Source organism: Cimex lectularius, unplaced genomic scaffold, assembly GCF_000648675.2.
Source record: "Cimex lectularius strain Harlan isolate CLEC.00 unplaced genomic scaffold, Clec_2.1 scaffold35, whole genome shotgun sequence".
NCBI classification, from domain to species: Eukaryota; Metazoa; Arthropoda; class Insecta; order Hemiptera; family Cimicidae; genus Cimex; species Cimex lectularius.
In genome coordinates, this window is record NW_019392746.1 from 261,596 (window position 1) to 285,413 (window position 23,818).

Consider the following 23,818-nt stretch of genomic DNA (forward strand, 5'->3'; position numbering starts at 1 on the left):
GGTTAATTCCGAGGAAAATTTCAGCTTCAAACACCTTGACTTATTCTTTTTGTAACGAACCTCATCATTATTGAGTTTATAGACACCTCGACGAATGTCATGATTTGTTTCTATAATTTCACAACGAACATTGTTATTAAAACTGTTATTTATAAAGTCAAACAATTTTAAAACTGGATGGAATATACGTTAAACTGAATCGGGAAAGAGAAAACCTTCCGGGTCCGAAATTCACGCTCGATTTCTTATTCGGCCCGTTATATCCATCGTATCCTTTTTTCACCCTTTTTCCGGGAGCTACAAAAACCACGATTTCCCTTTCAAAAGGCAGGCCCGAGTGGATAAGTTGTACCGTGATAAAATGGAGAGAAAATGCCCCTCGTCCATTTGTTTTAATGCTACTCTCTTTTTCTATTACTCTCGTCCGACTTGCACATATTTTTGGATTGCAAAGTTGTCAATATGACATATTTAACGCTTTAAATGTAAAGAATTCTTTGCTTTAAAAATTAAATTTTTTACTTAACACCTTTTCTTGAATTCTATGTACGAAATTAAAATATAAAATAATTGTAATTTTTTTAATTACATTTATTTGGTATTTACAACTACAAGTGATGTATTAAGTAAATATATTCGTATATGTTGAATTATCATTTGAGGCTCTTGTAGGAGAAGTTGCCCAGTGGTAACACTCCTTCACACTGATATCTCGTTCAGTCTTCACACAATGAGAAGGTCTCGGGGCCACTTTCGCTTCAATCGTGTTGGAGGATTTTCAGGTAGGGTTGGAAGTGATAAATTTCGTACGAATAGAGTACTGTGTAGATAACGCACAAGTTCAGTGGTAGGCAATGGAATTCCATTTATACTCACCGCAGGACAGACATTTTAATTGTATCAATTGGTAAAATTGATCTGTGTGCTTTTTGTTAGGTTTACCTTTATTCTCCACTTTGTGAACTATATTGTTAATTCATTCAGGTGTTGTTGTAAGTGTTGAGTGTTAAAGGAAGAGTCCGAAATGCGTGTAAGAATCGCTGTATCATCAGCGAATGTGTGTGTCGAAATGTTAACGTGTATAGGAATATCTGCAGTGTATATGGAAAATAAAAAAGGGCCAAGTATGCTTCCTTGAGGAACACCCGCCCTTATGCGTATATAAGGTGAGAATTCAGTTCCCTGACGGACTCGCAAAATCGATCCGTCAGATAAGATCTCAGTATAAGATAATACGTATGAGGGAGGATGTTCCTCACTTTCCAAAGCAAGCCCGAGTGCCAGACTCGTTCGAAGGCCTGTTCTAAATCAAGAAAGACACCCAAGCAATGCTGTTTTTCTTCGAGGGAAGAGGCTATATTGTCAGCAACACGATGTAACTGTTGAGTTGTCGAGTGCACGCAAATGTGCGGAACCCAAACTGATGATCTGGAATAATATTAGAATTTTCAATTATTGGCAGTAATCGTCGGAGAAGTAGTTTTTCTAGTATTTTGGCAAGGATAGAAAGGAGACTAATGGGTCGATAGGAATATGGCAGATCCGAAGGTTTGTTTGGCTTATGAATTTTTTTAATTTTAATAAAATCAATACAAATATTATTAATATTAGTATTGATTTAATATTAATTTTTTAAAAGAATTTTCCCTATATCTTTAATGTTAGATAAAATGAGGTATTTATTTATTTTGTTTTTCCTTTACAACCAAATATATTATCTGTCTATAGAGCATAAATTTAATTTCGGTAAATGGAAGTGAGAATCAATTACAGTTAATGGTGGTGGCTACGCGTGTAATAATATACCCATGATTAATACTAATTGCAAATACGGTGCAATGACGGACGGCTAGGTGCTTAGGTGCAGATATATTGACATATTCAATTTATAGATGGCCATAACACAGAACCATGAGTGGACTTGATTTATCTCCTTCAATAACAAAATTTCACCTTTCAATGACTTTTTTTTTTAATAATTTGCTGATTGATGGAATAATTCTTCTATGATTGCCATGCGATTTAAGAAAAAAATATGGCAAAGAAATTTTGTAGGTTTGTAAGGTGTAAGTGACCAGAAAATAACGTAAGCTGGTGTAAATGTCATCAGGGACTCGCCCTCTGTCCCTAGAGGTGGAATAATTGATTCATTCCTTTTTCGCGAATTTTGCCGGTGCAGAAAGTAAAATCTTCGGAACTCGGAACGGAAGTATAAAGCTTTATAGGTAATAACTGAATCCTTCAGTAAACCCTTATCACTATTTTCCATACCAATTTTAGAAAAATTCTCGCCAAACCACCAGGTCTTCGTTTAACCTATGATTACGGTTGAATGGATAGTTTTTTACATTTGAGAATCGTGGAAATTCATGCAAGGTTTTGTTTGAGCCCGGACAAATCAAATGATATATTCACCAGAGGCAGTATAGACATTTTTGTCAATATAATATTGAGTACAGCCAAAACAGATAATATAACACTTCACCACTTGTGACAAGTTTTACCATTTTCCCCTGTCCAAGCTATAAAAGTAGAAAACTAGTCCATTGCACCCATTGACCTAATTTCACGGATCGTTATATATAGCATTCAAGCTCCTAGGATCATTTCATTCATCAAGATTTCATGGTACGAAATTTAATTTCAATCCATTCAAAATGTTTATTATTTTATCAAAATCTTTCCCAGATAACGTTTATAATAAAATGAACAGTTTTAACAATTCAAATCCCTCCCGGGCATGAGGTTAAACTGCAACCATGCATCCCTCCCGTACCTGGTGGCTATCCTTAATCTCCCATTCCATCTACTAACTGTACAACCTTACCCTTTTTTCCCGTAACCACCCTTTCCCAAAATTAATCTTTTCCTTTTCCTGTCCTAGGCGTCCCAGAGTCTAGGGAGGGGGCGATATGTCGGTCTACCTTAGTGGCAGCCCCACTGGCCGACTAGGGGTGATAGGATAGCTACCTACCACCCTGAAAACAAGCTTGCTCCTATTCAATTAAATAAGGCCGTAGACCCGGAAGGCCACAATGCCGGTAAGCCCGTGGATAGGGATCATCCATGTGCTTTTTCATTGGATCCCGTCGGTGTAGGTGAGGCGAGTGGCACCACCCGACTAGAGGCAACCACAAGTAGGACTGATAACGGAGTCACGAATGTTACCACTTTGCAGCTCCGGCTGCCACTCTGAAGAGAAAACGGACAAGGAGAGAGAAAATAATTGAGGACACACAGAATATAGACTGGGCTAGGAAGAAGAATAATTTCGCCAGATTTTGGATTTTAGAAAAGAAAGAGGGTGACTTTAAAGGAGATTCTCCCATCAAGTTGTGCCGAATGATACGTAAGCAACTTGGCCGAATCAAAAACGTAAAAAAGACTGCTGCTGGCCAACTGCTATTAGAAATCGACGACAGTTTATCGGCACTAATGCTTGAGAAGACAGTCTGTTTAGGGGAAACCTACCCGGTGACCTCGACGCCGCACAAGCGATTGAACTCCTCCAAGGGCGTGATCTCAGCTCGAGATCTAATGATCTGCCCGGAGGAGGAAATTAAAGAGGAATTGGCGTCACAAGGGGTCACCGAAGTCGCGCGTGTTAAAAGGAAAACCGAGAAAGGACTCGTAGACACAGCCACGCTAATTCTAACATTTGATACGCCGACACCCCCTACAGATGTCAAAGCGATCTTTCAAAGATTCCCGGTCAGGCCATATGTACCGGCCCCAATGCGCTGCTTTAAATGCCTAAGGTTCGGACATACGGCTATGAGATGTAGATCAGAACATACATACTGTTCATGTGGCCTCCCAGTTCACGAAGGGCAGCCGTGCTTGGATCCCCCAACATGTATAAACTGTAAAGGGCACCACCATGCTAGATCTAGCGCGTGTCCTGTATTACAAGAAGAAAGGGAGATCCAAAAATTAAAAATTGAAAAGAAAATGACGCATGTAGAAGCGAGGGCCCTAGTAAGAAGCGATGCGTTCATTAAAAGCACAAAGAGCTATGCGAGAGCGGCTGCCCAAACTAGGGCACAAAAAATAACTGCGGAGGTTTCCATTCAAACCGAGCAACCTCCGCCAGTATATCAATTTTCGGGTGCCATCGCCACTAAAGGCACCCAGCCACTGACTTTTGTCAGTGCCAAAAACCAGGGGGGTGAGCAATCACCTCCAGTAATAATCAAGGCCCCGACTTTGCCGGGGTCGAAAACCCAGAGCGCTCCTCCAGCCGGGGGGGGGGCGATTTTGAAGGAGCTAACCCATCCTTCAACAACTGGGGTGGAGATACCCACCCCACAACAAAAAATGTTGATGCCAGACACGGCATCACGACCCCATCTCCTCTTCCTTATCTCTTTAATGGATGTCGTGGAAGAGACATCCAAAGGGCATAGCTGGGAGATGGAGTCTGTGAGTCAAACGTCAACTGACTCAACCGGGAACGAAGGTTTTCCGCCAGTTCCCGGAAAAAAAAAAAAAAAAAACCGGGCTGGCCGAAGGGGAGACCCCGGAAGACAGACCCAGCAAAGAAAATAATAATATGGAGGCCACACATAAATAATAATGAACGGGATAATCATCCAATGGAACTTGAGAGGCATTAAAACACATATAGAAGGATTACGAAGAATTATCGCACAACTTACGCCTATAGCCATTTCCCTCCAAGAAAGCCATTTACGCCCCGAGGAACAATTCTCTTTGAGAGGATATCGTACCTACACCCGGGGAGTACCAATAGCACATGGAGGAAGAGCACACGGGGGCGTGGCTATTTATGTGAAAAACGAAATACAGTCAGAAGAAATATGCATAGAAAACAATAACGTTCAGATCGTAGCTGCCAGAATAAAAATGCCTCAGGAAATAACACTATGTTCAATTTACTTACCAGACCGAAATTGGAATCATGAAGAAGTAAAAGAAATAATTAATGGATCACCCCACCCCGTTCTCCTAATGGGAGATTTCAACGGACACAACGTGTGGTGGGGTTCAGAGTCAACTGACAGTATAGGAAGAAAAATAGAAGAAATGATTGATGATACACATTTAATATTACTGAATACGGGGAAACAGACACATATTAATACACATAATGGAAAATACAGCACTATCGATCTGACATTTGCCTCTCCGACACTAGTTCCGGATGTGACATGGGATACGTTGGACGAATTATATTTCAGTGATCATTTCCCCATCGCTATAACCAGCTCCATTCGTCTGGAACCATACGTGGCAAGTCCTAGATATAACCTGAAGAAAGCGGATTGGCCCGCTTATGTAACGTCAGTGACTCTCCCAGATTTAACGGGGGAGATAGACACTGACGTTAATGAAATTACAAACGCGATTAAGGCCGCCGCAGCACCATCAGTACCTTTGATCGGGGGACCGAGGCAACGCAGACAGGTCTCCTGGTGGAATAAGGAGTGCGAGGCGGCCAATAAAGAAAAGAAGCGGGCCTTTAGACGATTTAATACATATCCCACGGAGGAAAATCTTACAAGGTTCCAAATATCTAGGGCAAAAGAAAGAAGGATTATCAACGCGGCCAAACAGGCCTCCCTACATAATTATGTAAAAGAATTAACAAGGGACATGAACATGAGGGAGGTCTGGAGAAGGATTAACACCATCGCCGGGAAATACAAGCCACCTACGGTTCCGATTCTTAAAATCAATGACAATAGTAACGGATGTCAAAGAAGTGGCCGATGCGCTCGCAGACCATTATGCAAATGTCTCGAGCGATCGGTCATATTCAGAGAGATTTAAACAAATTAAAGAACGTCTGGAGTTGGGAAATGAATTGGACCTAGAAGGAAGTGTTACGGAACAGGTCAACTTAGACCTGACAGTAAAAAGGTCCTAAATTTAGTGAACTTTCTAAATAATTTTTTTTTTAAATTTTAAAATTTGAAAGGGTTTTAGGTTTTTCAAAACTACATTAATATAAAGATGTACTCCGGACTTGTAATTTTAAGCCGTATCGCTTTCATCTTGTTCAGGGACTTAAAGACTCTGATTATAACAAGCGTCTAACGTTCCACGCACAAATGTGGATTTGGGAGGTTGAAGAAAACGTTCTTCCATACACCCTGTAGACTGATGAATTCAAGTTCACTTCTAATGGCATACTACACAATTGGAATTTTCGAACGTGAGCAGAGGAAAATTCCAGAATTTTGTCCTCTTGTCATCATCATCATCATCAAGTTCACAGTATCAACTTTTGGCGTGGATTTCGGAATTTTTTAAGGACGGTTTTACCAACACTATATAGATGTTCCTCTGCAGTACGGATAAAGAATGATCCTCCAGCTTGGTGTATGTCCTGCATACAATTCTTTCCAGTTGAGACGTTATTTGAATCGTCACCTCCAGGATAGGTGGATAGAACCTCATATGTGATCTGTCGGCCTCATCTGCCACCCGATTTAACTCCACTTGACTATTTTCTGTGGGGCCATTTAAAAAAACAGTGTCTACACCAAATATAACCCAGCAACCTCAGTTGAAAAACTGCGGCAAAGGATAGAAAATGCTTGTCAATCGATCTCCCCTGACTCTATCGTCTGAGCACTTATCTTTGTATTGTTATATATATGTGATTAATAAATTGCAAACCAAAAGACTGTTTTTTTTTTCAAACTTTTTGCTATTTGTCATTTTTGACCAATTTAAAATCACATTGCACCATTGTTTTCAGCGTAAAGAACCCTTTAAAATGACGTTTCAGGATATATAGGGTCGTTTTGAAATTATGAAGTTGGACTGGGCCTGAGGTACCCTGTATAATTTTTTGCCAAAAAAGATTTTTTCCAAAATTTGAAACTACACTAAAAATTATTAAATACGTATTTTTCGTTTTTTTGATAGCGTCATTGGTTCGAGAGAAATTCAGCCGGCCCATCTAAAAGGGGCACCCTGAGAATATTAATGTGTAAGCAAAGTTGATCAGTGTGTTGTTCCCATGTAGCATTTTGGGATTTAAATAAGGCAGGGGAAGCTTTCTTTAGCCGTTTAAAACAATTTTCGCTGGTGAAGAATTAAACAGAATTTACCAGCTTAACAATTTATCTACTGATTTAATTCTCAACAAACAACTATTTCTTGTGATTTTGCTTGATTTAGAATAAGCTTAAAAACTATTGTGTGCATAGAAAAGAATTTAGATGGTTTAGTAATATTTTAACTTTACAAAGTTTGGTCGCGGCAGCCTAGTGAGTCCGCAATTATTTTCTTATTAAATTCACTAGTTTTCGTGGTCCGCTTGACCGAATAATATCTTTCAATTAATTAATCTGTATTTAAGGTATTGGTTGTGATAAAAAAGTCAGTGTCATAAGCGGGATTCGAACCCACGACCTTCGGCTAAATACGCCGCTGCTGTACCATTTGAGCTATCGCGACTTCCATCCACTCAGACACTAACTCCCCATTTTAATCTTATTACCAATTCTAAAAATATTCTAGACAAATGATGGAATACTTATCTTTTTTCAATTTTACTACAATCAATTCAAATTTCTTCAAAACCGAATAAATTTTAAAAATAATATTTTAACATATGTATTTACATTTGCTTGCCATGTTAATTTATTTTTAGAAAATAACACAAGTGTACATCATCAAAACTGACTTATAAGTGTTAGATTTTACACGTGAGACTGATATGTCGAGGTAGAACTGTTAGGGATGAGACTACTATGAAATTACCCGTGATGTTATGGTTTGCCAGACATGCAGATTGACCAAACAATTCTGGCCGCATATGTCGAGCGCCTGCTGGACGGTGGCTTGTCTAGGAATGTCAAAGATCCGGTCGCCCCTGATTTTTACCCTCGCAATTGGGTCCGCGGCGATAGCCATTTATTTTTGGGTCGAAGCATCCGAGCTCCAGTCGACGATAATATTAGCACAAGGTAAAACAACAATAGTTATAGCTCAGTATGTACGAGTCGATAAGTGGTTTACAATATTACGTTGGAAGTGAGATGGTAACAGATGTGATTTGAACAAAAAAACATTCCCTCCATACTTCGCAATATTAAAATTGGTACACATCCGTCATAACGTCCATACGTTCATATATCATTCGTAATTATGATTCGTCTCCGAGTTTTGAATTATGTGTGTTCATCTCATTTATATGTGTATTCATTTTTTCATTATTATTAAAAATTATTCACGGTTGAGTGTGAGCTGTTCAACTTTAAAATGGATGAGGGTCGGTCCAGCTTAAAAGTGGAGAAAATATTATTGGTTTATTATTTATTATTTGGGTTCTATAACATTATAAGCATTTCCATTGTCCTTATATTGAATCTTATTAGAGTGTAGATGTAAACCATTGGTTACACCCCGTAACAAATACTTTACTTTTTTCATTAGAGAAGAAATCACAAGGCCATTGGCGCTTTATGCGTCTTGGAAGATTTTCGGCAGGTTTGTGATCAAAGTTGCAAAGTTAGGGGATTGGAATAAAAGCCCTGAGTTTTATGGAAGCCTATGTCGACTTGTTGATGTTTCAAGGTCAATTGGGATCTGAAGGTTTATGAGGATGGTAAAGTTAATTGGAATGATTGGATTCTTTGGATGCTGGAACGTTCGGTTGAACCCACGGTTCTGTTCGGTACGTAAGGATGTTGTAAATAAAGCATGTATTTTGTAGTGATAATTTCGGTCTGTTGTCTGTTGCTAATTCAGTTCTATGTTAATGTGTCTGTTGCTCTGTGCTAATTGCGGTCGGTTGCTGTCTTTTGAGTATTTTACAACGCCTGTTTAGTTATATTCTTTTCAGTCGAGTGTAGGTTGACAAATTATTAAATAATTGGGGTTGGGTAAGAAGTGACATGGTAGAAGGTACAGGTTATTTTAAAAGGTTTTGGTTTCTTTGAGTCTGATTTTCCATAAGGTCTTGGAGGTTTCAGCAGTACTCTAGTGGGTCTAGATTTGCCGGGAAAAAAACAGCTGTGTCGTGTATATGTGAAGAAGTCTTATTGAAATGTCTGCAATATACTGAATAAAGGATTAGTCCCAGGATGCTACCTTCTGGAATACCCACTTTAACAATAGATGGGCATAAAGGACTATTTCTTCTGGATTCAGATAGGATCATATAGGATGAGGTGATGAATGGAGCCCATGAATTCCCAGTGGTGCCACGCGCGGTCGAACGCTTCCCTCACGCCTTAGAAAAAAGCGAACAGTAATCCTTCCTTAATTGAATCATACAGTGTTCCTAGTATTTTTGCTGCGTTTTTCTCATCAATGTAAGAGCAAAGTAGTATTTTAGAATTATTTAGTTTTCGATGTTAGAAGTATCGACCAATTCTTCACTCACGAACACTCTGGATCAAGGTCTTGAAGAAAAACGCAAATTCAGTTGTCACTGCCAACTTTTCCACCTGATTAAAGGTCATAATCCTGTATTAATTTCACGTTATGAAAAACAATTATTAAATCAATTGTAAAAATATGTTTTTCGTGACGGATATTTATGCTTGTTTGTTGAGTTTGTACGTTGCGTTTTACTTTCACAAAAAAATAAATACTCTTACAGTCATTCATTGACCACCATTATCGTTAGAATAAACAAACTTAAATGACTGAGGGCCAATATGCAAGAAAAGTGTCACAACTCAAAAAGCTTTGGGGTTATCACAGCTGGTTTTTAAAATTTTGTGTTTTCGCTTAAGCTTTGGACAAACGAAAAACAATATTGATATATCATGACAGTTTTTGTTGCCAACAACCATAACGGCCTGTACTTAATACATAAATAAAAAAAAATCTAATTCCATCTGCCTGTGCTGTAAAATTTGCTTTTGTCGATTTGAATCATTTCCTTGCGGGTGTGCGATGTATGAATGGTATTGATTTAAATTTATTGAAAATTAAATTCTTGGTTTATCCATTGCATATCCAGATTTCAGGTTCAGATTGGAACAATATCTCATAGGACTCGATTGGCAACTAACGAAATCTGTTGTAGGTTTTGGGTCTAATTAAAAATTATGAAGTTATTTTTATCATAGTTTAAAATATTAAAATCTACATTCAAGCTTTTTGAAACGACATTTTAAATACATAAAGTTTTTTAAAGATGAAAAGCAGGTTCTAAGAACTCAACATTAAAGTTTAATACCCCTTACCTTTCCTGCTGACTGCCCTCGATTCAGCCTAGCAAAGCTTTAAATATGATTGATGACAAAAATCCCAAATCCAATCTGTGTGCTATCTACTCTCAATAAATAATTCGCGGCCGAATCGATGTAATTGGGGATGAAATTGTTCGGAAAATAAGCGGTTTTTTTTGTGATTTGTGTTGGCACGGGGGCTGAAATAACAAAAGGGGTAATTAGAGCGTTTAGGACAAATTAAAAAAAAGTAGAGATCAAATAATTTGGCGCTATTTTGGTAATTACTTGAAACGGAATTAATTCTGAATAGTTTGTACCAATGTTTTTATGTACAACTATTTTTTTCCGACATCTGGGTCATTTCAGCCCCAAGCTAAGTCAAGTCAATATTCTATTTACACTTCTATTTACAAACACTACATTCATACAGATAAATACATTCATACACATAAATACATCCATACAATACACTCATTCCGTTTGGTCGGTGGAGTACTTGATATTCCTCCACCGACCTATACTTGAACTAAACTAGATTGGGGTCGATGGAGTACTTTTATAAATATTCCGCCATCGACCCCGATGTTATATTTCACCCTCACCCCTCGCCATTCACGCTAATAAATACATGCACTCAGACAAACATATAGACACACAACACATGAGACATACTATATACAATAAAAAACCCCAATTTCCCGTAAAAATCGGAACAGGGGACCCTGAAACCCGCTGCAGTGCTCGAGTACCTTCTTCAGATTGGATGGCATGCCTACGCGCTCCCTGTAGGGAGCCAAGACATGGCATGTTTCCAGTATATGGGACACATCGAGCAACCTTTCTCTGCATAAGGGACACCTGCTACAACTAATTGCAAGTTAATTACAGTGATAAAAACCGACCAATTTGAATTGTATTTTGCACTTTATTTACTAAGCAAGTAGGATGAATTAACTTTTGGACATTCATCAATGAATTGATATTTGCATTGTCACTTCGCAATACAACTCTTGCTGTCTAAATTAAAAAACTTGGCATTACATCATCACTGTATACACAGAAAAATTATTGAAATTAAACTTGGTTAATTGTTCAATTTAATAAAAAAAAAGATCATATAATGTTTTGATTTTATGATAGTAAACCAGGCCATTCACGAAATATTAACAAATCAAATAGATTACAGAATATAAAAATGATATAAATATAGATAAATAGGTTACAGATTTACAAATAGATTATTAATAAGAAAGCATTTACTTTTCTTTTAATACAAAAAGATACATAATAATTGTATTAGGTATCGTGGTCCGCTTGACCAAATAAATTCTTTTCACCTAATTAAGGTTTTGGTTGAGATAAAAAAGTCATTGGCACAAGCGCGATTCGAACCCACGACTTCGACTAAATACGCCGCTGCTTTACCAATTGAGCTATCGTGACTTCGTGAAATGGTAGAAGGCCGAGGGTTCGAATCCCGCTTGTGACCCTGAACTTTTTATCTCAACCAAAACCTTAATTAACTGAAAATACATAATAATGCAGCTAATACATAATTTAAATTTGGTCATCAATTGTTATGCTGTACAAAGCATTTTTCAACTAAATATAATTTTGACATTAGAGGGTCCTTTCTGTCGTGTTGCGAACCACATACTATGTACATTTAAAAGTTGTTCTAAAAAATAGAAATTATTTATTTATTTTTAATACTGTTGGAATATTATTTTCATCTAGAGCACGGAATATTTTTGAGGGTAGTACAAGAAATGTAACAACAGCGAAATTATTTTACCCTGCTGCATACAATAATAAATTGGGCATACACCAACAACATTTCTTTCGAACGAAGTACTACATTGTCATTTCATATAAATTATTTAGGTAATGATAATACACAAAAATTTGTGGTGTTCATAATTTATTAACGAGAATAACAAGGTTTATCCTCAATTACCCGGAGAAATATCGAGTACTTGGGGGTATTGTGGATGAATTTATTAGTGGGAATGACAGAGTTTATTCCCTATACCTCCAGAAATATCGAGTACTTTAGGATGCTGTGAATGAATGTGTGAACCTAATTTGTTATTGTGAATGTAAAGGCTTATTTTATCCACAATCGACGAAGCCCCGAGGTGCACAGAGGCTAGCAATAGGATAAAGAAAAGAAAGAATTGATTACCTTTATATCATAAAACATCAAAACTTGGCTGGAGAATCAGTAAAACAGATTATAAGGTATAAAACTTGAGAAAGATAAGAAGAGAAATACAAATCTAAAGAAGACAGGCCTGGCGATGACCAATATATTTTGCCGACCCTAAAACTAAAAAAAAATTTAATATACAACAAGTAAACTAAAATAGTACCATTAAAGCGATACAAATAAAAGGAGTACATGTGGACAAATCGCTTAAAACAATGTAAAATGAGAGGTCATAAGTTTCAGTTCATTTTAAGTTTATTAAGTAATATTTTTATTTATGACAAACTCACTCTAGCTAGTTAAGATTATGTAAATTTTTTTTGAAACCTAAGCTTCCAATAATGGTTTTGAGAAGAAAACATTTATCTAAAAAAATAATTTAGTTTATGGTCTCATTGTGAGATCTCAACAAATATTTTACCAAACAAAATATTTTAAAGAATGTTCACATTTTAACAGTTGGCCTTGTTAACGGCTGAAAATTGTGTTATAAAAATACAGAAATGTCAATAATGTGCCAATCTCACGGCTCACGACTCACGACATGCGAACAAATTTTTCATATATTTGTTCGAATTGACGAGAACAAGCAAGCCCGAATAATGCTGATGTTGTATTGATTTACCCAAGGAAAAACCGAGGGAAAAATTTAGATTCAATGGTCCCTTTGTTGGCTTTATTTTAGTAAACTCTCTTTATTTTAAAAAAGGATGGTAAAATTTTGACAAACTACCAAAGTCTTGCGTCATTAAAATCAGAAATAAACTTGATAGGAGGCGACATATTTCTGTCCTTTTGCCAATTGACCTACGCAAATGAGCCCACGACGCCGGCGGGTTTCACAAAATAAAAACCAACGACCATTCAAACGGACGTCGTGCAAAAAGGCAATGCGGGACGAAGCTCAAATCCCGCTGAAATCGGCCTCCGTGCCAAATTATATTTGGGATCGACTCAATGTACAAAAATACAACCAATTTAATGTTTTCCGAAGCAATCGGACTGTAGGTTGTACGTTATGTTGATTTGATCTCTGTAATGTTTAATGATTTCATGAACAATTAAGAAATGGGCCGGGTAATCAAACATTGAATTTAGTTGTAAGTAAACCAATGAAAGTCGCACGAATCTACAGAATTACAATTTCCTTAAAACCCTTTTATTCTCTCCTTCTCTCTCTCCCCCATCCTATCTCCATTTTCCTCTTATCGTCTCCCATCCATTTTACAAGTCGATGTACGTATTCCTATTTATGTATTTTTTATCTCCTTCCACATTATTTTAATTTATCTTTATTTATAACTACTTTATATTATACACATACATGTATGTTAATATTTTTATTATCATCTATTATTTGTCTGACTGGATACCAATTTCCCTACTTAGAGATTAGAAACCTTGGAGAAAATCGGTATCTATCCGTCTAATATCCTTCTTATCCATCCAATATCTTATGTATCTAAAACTTTATTTGTTCATTAAAATTTGTATTTTTCTATTATTCATCTGTCAATCAATTTAACTCGGTACACAAGTATTTATTTGCTTGACTCTCAGCATCTTTTTCTATTTGTTTTTTGTCTGCAGAATTTTTTTTTTCTATTTTTACAAGCCTCCATCAATTTAGTCCATGTATTAATTTCTCATTTTCCAAATACGTATCACTACTTTTAACACATTATGTACTCTCTCTCTCACTCACTCTCTCTCTCTTTCTCTCTCTCTCTCTTTCTCTCTCTCTCTCTTTCTATCTCTCCCTAATTCTCGCTCGCTCTCACTTTCCCTCTCGCTCGCACTTTCACTCTTTCCCTCTCACTTTCTCTCTCCTCCATCCTATTTCACTCACCATCTCCTTTTTCCTCTTATCGTCTCCCATCCATTTTACAAATCGATGTAGGAATACCAATATATGTATTTAATCCATCCACATGTTTTTAATTTATCTTTATTTATAACTACTTTACATGTATGTTAATACTTTTATAGTCATGTTTATTTATCTGTTTATATATCAATCTCCCGACGTGGAGACAAGATACCTTGGGGAAAATCAGTCCGACTATTATCATACTTATCTATCCAAATGTATCTAAAAGTTTATTTGTTCATTCAACTCTGTATTTTTCTATTCTTTTATCTGTCCATCAATTTGTCGTATCTATTCTGTTCACAAGTATTTATTTGCTTGACTCTTCTCTCTCTCACACTCTCTTTCTCTCTCTCACTCTCGCACTCTCTCTCTCTCTCCTTCTCTCTCTCTTACTTTTCATTTCTCTCATTCTCTCTTCACTCTCTCTCTCCCATTCATTTTTTCTATTTCTTCATAATCATTTTTTTTAAATCTATCTAAACGAATATTTAATGCGGCTTACATTGGGATTTATATTTCGCGACGATTGCGAAGGAATTTTACAAATAGACCGTTTACCTAACCTTCACCCTGGAACCCGTCCAACTCTGAGAGCCGATTTGAAAACAAACCGGTTTCTATGTCGATACGTTTAGGGTTAATTTGTATATTGTCACTTTCAATCGTTTTAATCGACAGTCGTTTGCAATAACCGAAAGAACAAAAGCGTGAGCGATTGGCGTTTTGCCCTTTTATAAATTTATTTATGTGTATAGTTTTTTTTAAACTCCCTATATATGATTTACGTTATATGTGCATGGTTGAAATCGGCATAAACAAAGGAGAAGGGCATAACATGTAGTAAAAATAATTTAGAGTTAATTTTCTAAGATTTGAAACGGCGGAAGCTCGCGTGCTTCTTCCCCTCTTGTTTTCTCTCAAAGGTCTCAGTGGGGTAGAAGTTTTTTACAAAACTGATAACAGCTGGTTAAGAACTTGAGAGATTAGAAACTTCACAGAGCCTTGCATTTGACACAGCACATGTTTCTGCTAAAGCCAAATGATACAATAGATAAAGTGTTGTTATTATTTTGGAAAAAAAATAGGCTTCCGTATTTGATGAATTCAAATTCAGACCTTAAATTGAAAAATCTAACAATATTTCGATGTACTTTTGGATAAAATTTTATATAATTCATATTTGCTCAATGGTCACAATTTACCGTATTAATTATCCCAACTAATTATTCTTTTCATCTAAGGTTTTTGGTTGAGATGAAAAATTAGTGTCACGAGCGGGATTCGAACCCACAACCTTCGGCTGTATGTGCCGTTGCTCTAACCACTTGAGCTATCGTGACTTCGATCCTCTCGGACACCAGCTCTCCATCTCAGCGTACAACTGATCAAATTTTCATTCTTTTTGCCGTATGTTCAAACGGCTTGTAATAAGGATTCGATTCTCAGCGAGCTGTTAGTGAAGTAATTGCTTCTTTTCAATTATTAAATTAATCCATATTTGCTCAATGGTCACAATTGACCATATTAATTATTCCAACTAATTATTCTTTTCATTTAAGGTTTTTGGTTGAGGTGAAAAATTAGTGTCACGAGCGGGATTCGAACCCACGACCTTTGACTCAGTTCGCCGCTGCTTTAAACGTTTGAGCTATCGTGACTTCCATCTTCTCTTACACCAATTCCCATCTCAAACCTTTACCAAATTTAATAATTAAAAGTAGTAATTACTTCAATAACCTCTCCCCGTGGCCATTTCATAAGTCGCTGAAAATCGAAATCTGATTACACGACATTTGAAAATATTAAATTCACTAATTTCGTGGTCCGCTTGACCAATTAATACATTATAATTAATTAAGGTTTTTAGTTGAGATGAAAAAAAGTTAAGGGCACGAGCTTGAAAAATGGCAAAAAAGAGGGAAAACTCATAAGGTTGGGTTGAGATAGGAAGTTGATGTCCGAGTGCATCGAGGTCACGATAGCTCAAGTGGTAGAGCAGCGGCGTATCTAGCCGAAGATCGTGGGTTCGAATCCCGCTCGTGCCATTAACTTTTTTTCATCTCAACTAAAAACCTTAATTAATTGTAATTTGAAAATATGGTGAAAATTCGAACGGCTGTCGGTTGAGATGAGAAGTGTTCGAGGAGATGGAAGTCACCATAGCTCAAGTGGTTAGAGCATGCGGCGAACTAAACCGAAGGTCGTGGGTACGAATCCCGATCGTGACATTAATTTTTCATCTCAATCAAAAAGATAAAAAGAATAATTTATTGGAGTTTTATATACTTTAAATCTCGTACTGTATTGTAAAACTCATACTTTCAAATTAATTTTATAATTTTAGAGGCGCGAGATGTCGCGGAAGTTAATAATATCGAACTGGAGAAAAGAATCCAAGAGCTGAAAATGTCCCGGCCATCCCCGTTGTGCAAGACCCCCCAGCCGAATTTGGTCCCTTGTGGAAACTCGATTGCCGACAAAGCGACAAGGCAGCTCGTGCTAACGATGAGGCGTTTGAGCGACAGGGAAAAAGAAGCCTGCCGCAATGTCACCCATTTGGTCAATGAGCTAGAAGGCATCAGGAAGGAAATTCACGAAGCTTACAAAGAAAGGAACAAATACAGGAAGAAAATATGCTGCCTCGAACGGTATTCGTCTTCCAACTGACAGTCAAGTGAAAACAATTGTGATCGGTTATGTGAAATGTCTGCGTTTTGATTAAATTATTATGAAAACACTAGATTAAATGTTTACAACTAAAATGGTATTTTTTTATTTCTTAACTCTTAATTGTAAAAAAGTAATTCCTGTCAAGCATGAAGGCTTAACGTCCAAAACTACCAATCGTCGAGTCATACACATTACAATATATTTTTTACACCATTCTAATTAAAATTCCATAGGCTACGCTTTCAAACACGGAACCGCCAGCATGGGCAAATACGAATTTCCAGGCTAACCTTTCAGCCACTCCAGTCTTCATTTGAACTGTACTAATCCTAAAAATGACTTTTACTGTACTTTTGATTACTTATAAACAACATAAAATATAATCGGAAGATTTCTCAAAGGGGTCAGCGGGCTCGTATAATGTCGTCTGATAATTTTAGCCTCCCTGGAACAGCTAGCAAACTAAATACAGTAGAACCTTACATATAAGTTATTTTCCGGCGCATTGATCGTCTGAATGGTTTCCTCCTTCAAACAATGGAAACAATATCAGTAGGAAACTGGGTGTGTCGGTGGCCCAACGGTTATTGGCACTAGCCCATCACTGAGGTCCCGGGTTCGAAAACACCGTAACCACAACAGTTCATATGACCCCTATAGAATACACAGATACATACAAAAACATAACACATAAATACTTTCATGACCCCCGCCTCTCCCCGAAATGCCCAAATCGTGGACAGTACCTCGAGGAACCCTCACGCAGTGTCCTGGTGAAAAGCCAGACAACACTCCTCCTTTGCAGCAGGTTTATTCAGCTAAATCTAAGCGAATAGAACGTACAGTATGAATAAAATATCGACAACTGTGAAAAATGAAAAAAAGAGGCAAAAAGCCCAGTTTTGGCTTTTTCGTATTTTCTAATTTCAGGACGTTTTACATTGGTTAATCGTTTCTTTTGTTAATATCAATTTATTCAACCTGATCTAAGCTAATACAACGTGAAATATGAATCAAATATCAATAACTGTGGAAAATGGCAAAAAGAGGAAAAACGTTCCGTTTTAGCTTTTTCGTATTTTCTTATTTCAGGACTTTTGATATTCGTTAATCGTTTCTTTTGTATCAGTGTGGTATCGGTATCTTTGATATACCTATCCAGACATTACATCCTCACACAAGAGTACTCCACAGTTTTTGGGATGGGAGGTAGTCATAGTAGTAGAAGTAGGTAGTAGTACTTACATAAATTAGTAATAATTGCACCAACTCAGAAAACCATATGACAGCCTTGAGGAGTTCGAATAGAGATCCATGCCAGATGCCGTTCCGTATGCCACGCATAGCACCTAATTTAAGTAAACCTAATATGGCCTATACTTAACCTCGTTAGTAAAAGGCGAAAGATTTATTCGTTATGAACGGTGCCCACGTTAGTTATGAATTTATTACTTTCCATTTCTTTTAATAAACTATACGTCTTAAATACGTATATATAAATTGTCTTAGGATAGAGTAAAAGTTAGCGGGAAAAATTGCTTCTTTCCTTCTGAAATAATATATTAAGAAATTCAATTCGTTTCAATTTATCCTGAGTTTATAATTATCCATAGCACAAGGATCGTATTATAAGATGTTTAATTCCTTTTGCCTTGAAACTTCATAAATGTTTAGCAACAAAAAAAATTAAAACTTTACTTTCTTTAGTGAGCAATAAATGTGCAAAAATTTGTGCTTTACAATCAGAGATGTTCCGAGTGCGACTCTCAATGAAAGCATAGAACTTTACTGTTAGAAAATTTATAATATTTAAGTACGGAAAGGAAAAAAGCTTAACGTTTTAACGTTGGTAAATTAGCCTTTTTAAAATTACTTGTAAGACTAGCTATTGTGATGTACTGATAATGGTTTTCAGCCGTACAAAGCCCCCTGAGGACGGTGAGCCTAAGGGCACTAACAGGGCCTATAATGTAATCACTGCCTAATGACCAAGCGCCCCAACTCCTTTCAGAAGTAGGAAGAGGCAAGTTCGACGCTAATAGTTTACTACACAAATACTTATAAAGCGGATTTCCAAGCCGAGATGATAACCGTACCCATTAATCTATTGATTTTATTTTGTCATGTTGGGATTTTAATTTTAAAAACGACTGGAACATATTTCCTTTTTTTTGTCTATAATATACCTATATAATTTAGTAAAAATGTGTGAATTCAAAAGTCAATTTGTACCAGAAATTAATTACATTAACCATTTTCACTATTATTGGCAGTTCAAGAGCGTTTTGTAACCACATTCACCACAATTAATGTTAGATTCTGACTTTTTTGATGAAACTTCATTTAGCGCAATTTTTATAAGCCTGGAGAAATAAAGAATAAACAAAATGATGTAACTATATAGAATGCATAAATGAAATTTTGGGAGTACCTGTTTCCAAGAAAAACTATTTTTGCTGACTCGCGAAATTGTCATTAGATCCTGCCATTTTCTGGCCTTCCATGTTTTTGTAGTGGGACTTTTTGCAGTTTATAAAATATATAGAAATTGAAAACATATAGCTATATTAATTGAATAAGGGGAATTGTGCGAATACACGTTCTAAGATGAACCATTTTTGCTGCCTCGCCAAAATTGTGGTTAGACGCTGACCGTTAACAATCATTTAGCACAACTTTGTGGAGTTTACAAAACAAGGCACTTTCTAACCGTATTGTACTAAGAATTTGGTTGACCGAGGTTTAGATCTCAGCAACTATAAATTTTTGAAAAAAAATAGACAAAATAAAAAAACATATAAAAGATTAACCATTACACTATGGCATTGACGAGGAGACTAATTAACGAATTTGTAGCAAGGAAAATTATTGCTCTAAATTTAAATACTGCCCCAATTTTAAATATCGAGATGGAAAAAAATTGATAGGCCAACCCTTTTTAAGTAACTTAAATTTATACCCAGACTGTCCCAAAAAACCTTCTAAAAATAAATTTGATAATATTAGTATTACAAATATAAAATAATCTAACTCACATTGCAACGTAGTATATAGGGTATTGGTTGAAATGAAAAAGCTAGTGTTTTCAGGATTCGATTCCTGATTACACGACGTTTGAAAAATGGCAAAAAGGAGGGAAAATTCGAAAGGTAGGTTGAGATGGGGGTTGATGTCCGAGTGGATCGAAGTCACAGTAGCTTAAGTGATAGAGCAGCGGCGTATTTAGCCGAAGGTCGTGGGTTCGAATCCCGCGCGTGACTCTAGCTTTTTCATTTCAGTCAATACCTTACATAAAGATTAATTGATTAAAAGAAGTTATATGGTCAATCGGACCACGAAATATAATGGATTTAGTATTAAAAAGGGTTTAGTGCGTGTTCTGTAACGTGCAATATGTTGGACAAACGAAACAGAGTATATTGTAATAATGAAAAGAAAATTTCAGGCTTGGCGTCAGATGTACTATAAATGAGCCTTTTTTCAACTTTTATTCCTCTGAAAGGGAAATGAACTTGGAAAGGCGACTACTTTTAGAAAAGCTTTTTACACTAATAACACTCCATACTTACAAATTGCAAACGGATAGGGAACCAAAAAAAAAGGAAAAAGTTGGGTGGGCGCCTTTTTACTTCTATGAGCGTTAGACGAAGAAGATTCTTCCGGTTTGTAACAGTCCACATCAGCAGCAAAATAAACAGTCTTTTTGTATCTCATATAATTGTTACCTGATATTATTTTCTTCAGTTTTTAAATTTTAACTTAAAACAACGCTTAAACTACAATTTTTACCCTCGAACCATCCTCGTAGAAGAGAATTGAAGAGACAATGGCCGCGAGATCTTCTAGGATGTGGAGGTGTTGATAGTGAAAGTGATAATGGAACAAGCTACAACGTTTTAGTATCATTGAGGTAATAACAATTGGTGTTTTCTCCACTTTTTAATTTTGTTTATATATCCTTTCTCAATTTTACATGTTACCTATTTGAAGGCACTTGGAATCTAATAAAGTGAGAAGTTTATGGGCTGACAAACAACTGAGGTCATCGCCGGCCCTCTGCGTGTTTTCCTTCTTTTTCTCTTCTTTCGCGCGTATTTTCTTTTAAACTGCAGCCGTTTGAGCGTCTCGATCTGGTTACTGACTCTCAGATTTCAAATGTCCAGAGTACTCGACATTGCTCGGGGCGAGGTTATAAGCAACCCCTTCCTTTCTCGCTAAAAAATTACATTCATTACAATAAATTAACACAAACACAACACTCGATAGAAACATAGACGTTTGGTCACTGGTTGACCCTAATAAATACAAATGTAAAAAATAATAATAAAATTTAAAAAAACACTTCAATTTCAACAGTACGTAAAATAAGACTTTAAATAGAATTAGTTATAAAAACATTGAAACTTCTCAATTTATGAAATGAGAAAGAATTTTATTTACTTTGGTATATGTTTTTGGCCCTGAGCATGGCGACACAGATCGCCGGAAATATGCGTAAGCCCAAAAGGTCTATTTTTTAATCGCTGAGACCTTATGAAGATGACCCTAATGTAACAATATCCGAAATATTCGTACTCTAGGAATAAGGAAATTATTATAACCCAAACTTATTTGGTTGATGCTCCTGTATAATTCATCCTCGACTGTCAGTATAACACTAGTTTTCAAATCTGACTGGTATAAACTTTCATCTGAAAATGTACCATATTTTCTATTAAAACTTTACAGAATAATATGTTTTATGGTTTAAAAATAGGCTTTTCTTTTTTGTTTACTGTCTCTATTTTATAATAAATAGACAATTTTAATCAATTTCAATTAATTAAGATTTTTAGTTGAGATAAAAAGAGATTGAAAGATATTAATTGGTCAAGCGGACCACGAAACTAGTGAATTTAACAATTTTTAATAAACGAGAATTTTTTAAATACTCCTTTAAACTAATTTTATTATTTCCTAATACGTTTTTAACTTTTCATTAATATGATTCAAGATTGGACCAATTTTAAAAGTAATGTATTGATTATTTATTGTTATTTAAATTTTTCTTTTTTATTATTAAATATATTATAATAATAAATAATATTTTTTATTAATAATTTTTTCGTTCTTTACCTTGCTATTTGTAGTTAAGGACAGTTTTTTTGAGGTTGAATTTTGTTTTAATTTTTTTAATATTACAACTTTGTGGTTTCTAGAGTGGCTAAGTCTGCGAACTGCCAGGAGAAACTAAATATTAAAGTTCACTAAATAAAAGAGAGTTGAAATATTTTCCCTTCGTTATAACTTATTCATTTGAAGACGGAAACTTTCTTTGAAGGAATAACTTTGTTCTAATGCAGAGGGTCGAGAAATGGGTGATAACGATCGACCCAAGCAGAGGGACGTTTATTTTCTATTTAATGAATGGACTTAGCGGGGTGTGAAGTATTGGTAGGATGGTCGGGGTCAAAGCTGTTAAAGCTACCTCCCAGCACAGAAATAACAGCTTAGAACGCAGTGTAAGCTGACTTAACGAAATCCCCAGTCATTCGAATCAAGAAAATCAAAACCATTTAAAATTTAATCAAGACGGCCTGTTGGCGTTTTCCAAGGACTAATCGCGATTTTTTTTTAGTTTAAAAAACATAAAGAAAATATTCTTTTTAATACATTGTTTACAAAAGTAACTAGTGATTTTTCATTCAAATTGAAACATGTACCGAGCAAGTCGACGAAGGTAAGCCAGGGCTGTTTCACGATTTATACCTTTTGCCGGCAATAAAGTTGATTTATTCGGGAAACGAGCAGTCATTTTTTACATTCAACTGCCCAGCTTCCCATCGCACGTTCCTTATACTTTATACGGATCCTTTCGGCCTTAGTTTCCTGGCTCGACTGCACCCTTTAGTCCCTGCCGGCAGTATATCCTTGGAGGTGATTCTAACTGTTGGAAGGCAAGGAAGCGGGATTTTTCCGACCAGCTACATTTCACCCATGTCGGTCTGCAATTTTATTATTTGGTAAGCTGGGAAAACTCGAAAATAATCATACCTTAATAAAATTGAAAATGAGAGTTAAATCCGATAAAAAATATGGATATTTGTTATTCATAGAAACAATAATCGAGGATATTTAGAAATTAAAAGATATGACTGTATAACAGCCAATGTTGATTTTTGCACATATAGTAGACTCGATAAAGAAGTGAAATTATTATTTTTAAGATTCCAATTTTTGAACAAGTAACATTCTCAACACTAACATGGCCTAGATTTCTATTTTCTGGCGTGCATGTGGACTATTTTTGAAAATCATGGTAGGTTTGAGCTTTGTTTTACTTATCACGTGTTAATTCCAATAATAGTTCATAGTGTATTTTCTTGACTGGTTATTTTTCATCCATGAACAATGATGTTGATTTATTGAAGAAACTCCTGGACTTTAAACTTTTTCTAATATGAATACAGTTCAAGCTATTCTATGAAGCAAGAACATATAATAAAGCACAAACAATGCATAATAAAATAAAAGGTAAAGCAAAGCAGATTCTTCAATAAATCAACACCATATAAGGGCAGTGCTCACAAAAACAACTTAAGGAAGAGAGACGTTTATAAGGTACAAATCTCAAAAGTTCGTGCTATAAAATCTTTATGATCTGACATATTCTGTTGCAATTCTCTATCCATCTTAACGAAATCCGCATTTCTAGTGCACAAATTATCAATGTTTAATCAAGACTATACTTCATCCACAGGTGCTTTATGAAATAATTTTAAATTTTACTGATTACAATATGGCCGGCTTTTAGTCTTGATAATTTATAATTCTTGCGTTAAAAGGGCGATATAGTTTTGTTGACAAGACAGATTTTTTTTAACATAGCAACCTTCGTAATAAAAAACATTAATGATCGTGCAA

General features: G+C 36.0%; 2 protein-coding genes and 1 non-coding gene across 7 annotated transcripts in view; 2 read left to right on the forward strand and 1 right to left on the reverse strand.

Annotated features, from left to right (window-relative positions):
• The window catches only part of LOC106669294 (octopamine receptor beta-2R), a 293,096-nt gene that overhangs the window by 229,032 nt on the left and 40,246 nt on the right, over positions 1 to 23,818 (forward strand). The gene's annotated exons all lie outside the window — the stretch shown is intronic.
• On the forward strand, positions 7,590 to 17,007 carry LOC106669295. The gene is made up of 2 exons (XM_014398666.1): positions 7,590 to 7,943; positions 16,590 to 17,007. Exons 1-2 carry the CDS (start codon positions 7,748 to 7,750, stop codon positions 16,910 to 16,912), a joined length of 519 nt encoding a protein of 172 aa, XP_014254152.1. The 5' UTR covers positions 7,590 to 7,747; the 3' UTR covers positions 16,913 to 17,007.
• Positions 15,512 to 15,585, reverse strand: Trnay-aua. Its single transcript has one exon. It is a non-coding gene; the product is annotated as a tRNA-Tyr (tRNA).

Bases quoted from the DNA above. Each gene is read 5' to 3' on its own strand.
- LOC106669295 (XM_014398666.1), top strand. From the start codon at position 7,748: ATGGTTTGCCAGACATGCAGATTGACCAAACAATTCTGGCCGCATATG. The intron at 7,944-16,589 runs GTAAAACAACAA...TTATAATTTTAG, and splicing joins GACGATAATATTAGCACAAG to AGGCGCGAGATGTCGCGGAA.